This window comes from Heterocephalus glaber, unplaced genomic scaffold, assembly GCF_053883595.1.
Source record: "Heterocephalus glaber isolate CG9 unplaced genomic scaffold, H.glaber_assembly_v1.0 deba00001442, whole genome shotgun sequence".
In the NCBI taxonomy this organism is placed as follows: Eukaryota; Metazoa; Chordata; class Mammalia; order Rodentia; family Bathyergidae; genus Heterocephalus; species Heterocephalus glaber.
This window is the reverse complement of record NW_028258296.1, coordinates 43901807-43907782: the sequence shown is the minus strand read 5'-3', so window position 1 is coordinate 43907782 and position 5976 is coordinate 43901807. Positions and strand designations below refer to the sequence as shown.

The 5976-nt window shown below is 50.9% G+C and overlaps 1 protein-coding gene across 9 annotated transcripts; it reads left to right on the top strand.

Moving 5' to 3' along the window:
- Window positions 1-1908: 1908 nt before the first annotated feature.
- Window positions 1909-5976, top strand: Psrc1 (proline and serine rich coiled-coil 1). 9 transcript variants are annotated; one of them, XM_087213226.1, is made up of 8 exons: window positions 1909-2171; window positions 2497-2551; window positions 2643-2700; window positions 3130-3571; window positions 4162-4453; window positions 4537-4785; window positions 5071-5158; window positions 5381-5976. In XM_087213226.1, the coding sequence occupies exons 2-8, from the start codon at window positions 2533-2535 to the stop codon at window positions 5382-5384; spliced, it is 1152 nt and encodes a 383-aa protein (XP_087069352.1). In that variant the 5' UTR covers window positions 1909-2171; window positions 2497-2532; the 3' UTR covers window positions 5385-5976. The 9 variants fall into 9 exon arrangements, with proteins under 9 accessions (XP_087069352.1, XP_012930897.2, XP_012930896.2 ...); XM_013075443.3 differs by having other exon boundaries at window positions 1921-2171; window positions 4534-4785; XM_013075442.3 differs by having other exon boundaries at window positions 2152-2372; window positions 4534-4785.

Genomic DNA, 5976 nt, shown 5'->3' with positions numbered 1-5976 from the left:
TGCACTTGTTTTGTCCAATTCTTTATTCAGGACAAGAAGAATTTAGAAAGAATCTCTGGGAGGGCTGCAGCTTTAGCTCAGTGGCGCTGTGCCTGACTGGCAAGTGCAAGATACTGAGTTCAAGCCCTGGTACTGAGGGGAAAAAAAAAAAGAATCTCTAGGAGTCCTCAGAGCCAGCTACCCAAGCACACTATGGCAAAGAAGCCTACCTCTGCTGAAGCAGGTAGATCCGGAGCACTGGAATACCCCACTCTGATGTCCCAAATATGGATCAGTCAGACCTCAGGCCGCTCTTTGCTAAATTATTCAGGGTCCTCCCTTTAAAGGTCCTGCATTCTCAACCTTCCTGGTAAAGGAATAAAATCTTCACAGTAAGCAAGACCTCCAGTCACAGTTAATCCTTTGGCATTTAAGAAATCCTGCCCAGAAATCCTTTTTTGTTTATGCATTAGACATGTATATAACTTCTGAGTTAAGGCCTACTATGTGCCTGAGAGAGAGTGTAATTTCATTGAGTCATTATTTATCCAAAATCTTAAACAGTTGCTCCTACATATCATTTTGAGATTGAATGGGTTGGTGACAAATATCAATATTTCTCGTAGTAGTAGCCTTATGCTAGGTGACAAATTCTTGTGCCTAAAGTCTGTATTTTCTGGCTTTGTTGTTCTGATGGAGGGAAAAGTAGCTTCATTGCTTCTTTCCCCTGGTACTGCAACAAGTGTCAGACTAACTTCCAATTGCTAACCCCGGAGGCCACTGGTAGGTAAAGAGGCTTGGAGTGCCCTGCTCAGGCTGCTCCTAGGGCAAGAAAGAATGCAGACAATCCACAGCACCTTCCCCTCTCATTGGTGCCACTACTTGCCTGAGAGAGGGAAGCTACTGGCTGTGGTTTTCCAACCCTACGTACACCCCAAGTATTGCAAGGAACTAAAACTCCATCTGGTCCAGCAGAGAGGTGCCATCCTCTGCGCTCGCTCAGAGTTCTGGGCCTTTCTTTAGCGCCTGGCTAAATTCCAAGGCTCCTTTGCTCCCTGAAACATATATTTGCCTCTGAGCTCATCACCTCAACTTCACAGCCAAAACCTAGAAAGGAAACAAAAAAGCCAAAATAATGGTCAAAACTTTGTTTACAGGAAAGCTCCTCTGCCACTCTCAGGGCCTTTTCGCTTTAAATTTTTAGAATGTTTCTAAGACTCTGTATTAACTGCTAACCGATACCCACCCACATTTAGAGAACGTATCTAGTCAGGCATCTTACAGCTTTTAGTTCCCAAAGTACTAGTTAAAAGCACCCCCTCAAAAGTCCATAAAGGGACATGGTATACCATCTGATGTTTGTAATTCTCTTCATCCTGTAACTTCGAGGACCACGATCTTCGTATCACAAATAAGCACACGGAAGCCAAAGAGGGCAAATGTGCTCAAGCCTACCCTGCTTGTAAGCAGGCGTCATGACTGCATTTGAATCCAGACCTCCCAGTGTGGAAAGCCAGTTTTGTTTTGATTTTTTACACGTTGGATGCTTTCGCTGTTTTCTTTGCACCCTTCTCAGTCATAAGAAGATAGATCCCGAATGTTCTTACCTAAAAAGGCAATGGAGGATGTACTTCTCAACCTCCTTAAATCTAAAATAGAAATGCTTAGGTGCTTCCTTAACTTGGAAAAGTCATCGAGGAAACAGCAAATGTAACGCTTTCCTATTCAACTGGCCGGGCGGAAACCGCTCTCCCTAGGGAGCTCGGCGGCCCAGCAACCCCTCTCTCCACAGCCTGCAGCAGGAGGTGGAAGAGGGCAGGAGGGGCGTGGCGCGAAGCCCATTCTCATTGGTGCTTCCCCTCGCGCGCAGCCACGAGGCCCCGCCCCCAGAGGCCCCCCACCCTCTACTCCGGTCCCCGCCTGGGAGCAAAAGGGGAGGGGGCTCCTGGGCACGCGCGGCCACTCAGGGCCTCCCCCAGTGGCCCCATTTCGGCCCAGAGGGAAGATGTTTTTCTGAGGTTTCTCCGGCGCCCCCCTCCACAGCCCTCACCAGCCGACTTCCGGCCGGATCCGCCAATCACTGCTCACATCTGGCAGGAGTGGGTGGGGCCTGAGAAATTCGAAAAGAGCCCCGCCCCCTGGGAGCTGATTCCTGGGACCAGGCTTTTGGGAAGAAAGCTTTTCGGTGGAAGGTGAGGTAGGGCGGGAAGTGGGAACTGAGGAGGTGTGGCGTGGGTGTGGTGCCGGGGGTGTGGAAAGGTGGCTCCGGGGGAGAAAAATCCTAGGGGACAGTGGCGAGGAGGAAGAGGGGGCCTTCAAACCGTGGCCAGTGAGGAGAGAGGAGGACGCGGGTCACCTGGCGGAGGCAGGAGCACGCTGCACCTTTCCCGGAGGTAACACATGCTTGCAGGAAGGTGCAACTCCTGGGCACTCGCCTGCCTCCTGCATACCCCCGTCTCCTGGCGGCACTAGGGTGAGCTGGGAGTCTTGGGCAGGAAAAATATGTTTTCTCTCCAGCTCAGCTCTCAGCTGACCCTCTCCAGCTGTCGGGACATGGAGGATTCAGACGAAGGTAAGCAACCCCTGGGGGAAGAATGAGGCTCTGCATTGTAACGCCATTGTCAGGGACCAGTGGTTAGCATTCATTCTTCTTTCCCCTTCAGATGTCAAATTTATCGTGGATGAGACCTTGGACTTTGGAAGGCTGTCCCCATCTGACAGGTACCAGCCACTTTATCGCACTATTTCCCTCAATGGCACTTTGGCTCGAACCTTTTACTTATTGGCCTCTAGAGATGAGGTTGGTAACTTAGCAAGGTATGGTGCACTTGGGCTGCAGAGTAGCTGGTGGACTCGGGCCTCTAGGGCGCTGTTGGTGAGAGGGAGCGGAGGGGGAGCAGGAATGAGATTTCAGGGTGTTAAGGATAAGTGGATTCGCTGCATCTCCATCTTGGCTTCACTTCCAAAGTCATAGATACTCAAGGCCTGTTGGAACCAGCTGTCTCGTCACCTAGAGGCCAGATGTCACTCCCGGAATGGGCATCAGTGTTTGGGCTTGTGTCCCTGGCCTTGTTGCAGGGATCTTTCAGCCTGCCTTGCAGTTTCTGCTCTTTTGTGTGGGCATGGTGTCTTGTTTGTTTTCTGTCTCAGTCGTGAGGAGGAAGACATAGCAGCATTGGCGACTCCAGAGAAACCACTCCGACGGGGCCTCTCCCATCGAAGTAACCCAAATATGGCGGCCCCTGCTCCCCAGGGTGTGAGGTTCAGCTTAGGCCCTCTCAGCCCAGAGAAGCTGGAAGAGATCCTTGATGAGGCCAATCGGCTGGCAGCTCAGCTGGAGCAGTGTGCCCTGCAGGAGCGGGAGAGCTCAGCAGAGGGCCCAGGGCCTCGACGAGGGAAGCCCAGCCCTAGGAGGGAGACCTTTGTGCTGAAGGACAGTCCTGTCCGAGATCTGCTGCCCACTGTGAGCTCTTTGGCTTGGAGCACACCCTCACCAGGGAGCCTTACACCTCGACTCCGGAGCATCGATAAGAAGGGGTCAGCCAGGGCTCTTCGGGTGACATCTGGGAAGAGGCCTTCCACTGTGAAGAGGGTGAGTTTGGATGGTTGAGTTGCATGTGTGTCCCCAAAACAGTGTATGACATGTGACAGGCACACAGTGTTTTCCTCACTGGCCAAATGGGGATAGTAATTCTACCTCTGGAACTGTGGGAATTAAATAAGATACCATAAGCCAAGCATTTACCACAGTATCTGTCTATAGACTCTCTAATGACTATAATAAACTCAGTAAGAGTGGTATTGGTGCCAGGCATGGTGGCACATGCCTGTAATCCCAGATCTCTGGAAGGCTGAGGCAGGAGGATCACAAATTTGAGCCCAGCCTGGACAATTTAGTGATTTAGCGAGACCCTTTCCAAAAATAAAAATAAAAAGGGCTAGAAATGTAGCTCATTGCAAAGGGCCTGGGTTGAGTCACAGTACTATGCCAAAAAAAGGGGGGGGGGGAGTGACACTGGTGCTAGTGATGGTGGTGATGATGTTGTGGCAGCTAACTTCCGCTTTTCCTCACTGTGCTGTAGACAACAACCTGCTTCTCTTCCTTAATCCCTTAAACCAGCAGAGCAGATTCTTTCTCCATTCTTGTCCTTTTTTTTTTTTTTTTTCTTTTGTGTGTTTCAGGAGTCGCCCACTTGCAATCTGCTCCCTGCATCCAAAAGCTCGGCACTGTCTCCTCTTATACAATCAACTCCTCCACTCCGATCAACTCCTCCACTCCGATCAACTCCTCCGCTCCGATCAACTCCTCCACTTCGATCCACTCCACCACCACGATCAACTCCTCCTCTCCGATCCACTCCTCCTCTCCGATCCACTCCTCCACTCCGACCCACTCCTCCACTCCGATCCACTCCTCCACTCCGATCCACTCCACCACGGGGAAAAACTGGGGCCAGTCTGAGGACAACAGCAAGTGAGACTCAGGCGGGAAAGCGATGGGTGACAGGGATAGGGAGGAAGTGGAACTTACCCTGGAATCCTACTCCTTTCCAGCAGGTCCACCTACCCCAGTCAGACCAGTCCTGGGCCCACAGCCTTCAACTAGCAACTCTCAACGCCTATCCAGGCCACAGGGAGCAGCTGCTAAGTCTTCCAGTCGACTGCCCATCCCCTCGGCCATCCCCAGGCCCTCCAGCCGAATGCCACTCACCAAACGGAGTGTACCACCTGGCAAAGGTGCCCTACCTCCTGATTCTCTGTCGACCCGGAAAGGGCTTCCAAGATCAAGTGCTGCAGGACACAGAGGTGAGGAAAAGTGGACGTAAGGGTAAGAAATGAGAGGAAAAATACTGACCCTGGCATAGCTTTACCTCAGCATTCCAGAGTTGTCAATAATGACCACTTTCACCACTTCCTTAAAATTCCATTTGAATATGGGGAGACTGAATTGAGAGAATGTGGGCCTTCATTTCTAAGTACCTCATGGTTTTTACCTGGCAGGAGAGGCAGTCTGCCTTCAGCTAGTATTTCTTCTCAAGAAGGTCAGTTGAACTTTCTGCTAACTCATTTCTTTTGTTATCCCCCATCAAGCTCCTTTTTCCCAGCAACCAAATCTTCCTGGTGCCACTCGAAGCAGTCTGCAGCCTCCCAGGAAAGTTGCAGTCCCTGGGCCCACCAGGTAAGATGGTCCCTCTACCCCATCCTCTGGGCTCCCAGCTGCTGTGCACAGCAGCCTTGAGTTCTTTATGGAAAGATTAGGAATGAGAAGGAGAGCCTGGAGCAGACTATGGGGAGGGGGGGGGCTTCTGTTTCCTCAATCCCTGAGGAGCTTGGATTTAGCAGGGAAACAGATGAGCTTGAAGGAGAGCTCTTTAAAGCAGTTCCTCCTTTATCTCTTCAGGTAAAGAGATCAGGACAACGGGCATGAGTTCAGTAGCAAACCACTACAGTCACTGCATGGATTCAGCTGTACCAGCAGGGGCCAACTCCAGGATTCTGGCCTGGAACGGGAGAAAGAGATGCCGCTGGGGCCAATCCCCAGGAATAGAGACCATATGAGTTGGGATGGATTCAGGTTGAGCTGGAGGAGACCCAAACTCTCTGAGCTGAAAGAAGATGAGGGGAAAAGAGGTCACCTCCCAGCAGTGAGATTAACAAACAAAATGAGAAATGCAGACAAGTGGCTTTTCCTCTTCTATCCCTACTCTTGTGCTCAGCCCTGGAGAGTCTGATCTTCTTCCCAGGCCTTGGTTTGCTGGACACATTTACAAGTGAATGGCTTCTGTAGCCAGCCCCTGATCTCTGAGGAGAGGTCTTTCTGCATCACATCCTCCACTGGACTTGGGCCTCCTGTTTGGAGAGGGGAAGCAGGCACCTGGTCTTCAGAGCTTGTTTCCTGTGAATTCTGTGACTCCTTACAGGCCAGTTGATGATAAGCTTACTCTGTCAGTCTGCATTTTTAAAAAATAAAGGGAATGTATTTTTATATTTTCTGCA

What these genes read in the sequence shown, in the direction of transcription:
- Psrc1 (XM_021265606.2), top strand. Translation starts at nt 2,482, where the DNA reads ATGTTTTCTCTCCAGCTCAGCTCTCAGCTGACCCTCTCCAGCTGTCGG. An exon ending in AGGCTGTCCCCATCTGACAG is followed by an intron (nt 2,701 to 3,129) that starts GTACCAGCCACT and finishes TTTCTGTCTCAG; the next exon opens with TCGTGAGGAGGAAGACATAG. An exon ending in CAGTCTGAGGACAACAGCAA is followed by an intron (nt 4,454 to 4,533) that starts GTGAGACTCAGG and finishes ACTCCTTTCCAG; the next exon opens with CAGGTCCACCTACCCCAGTC.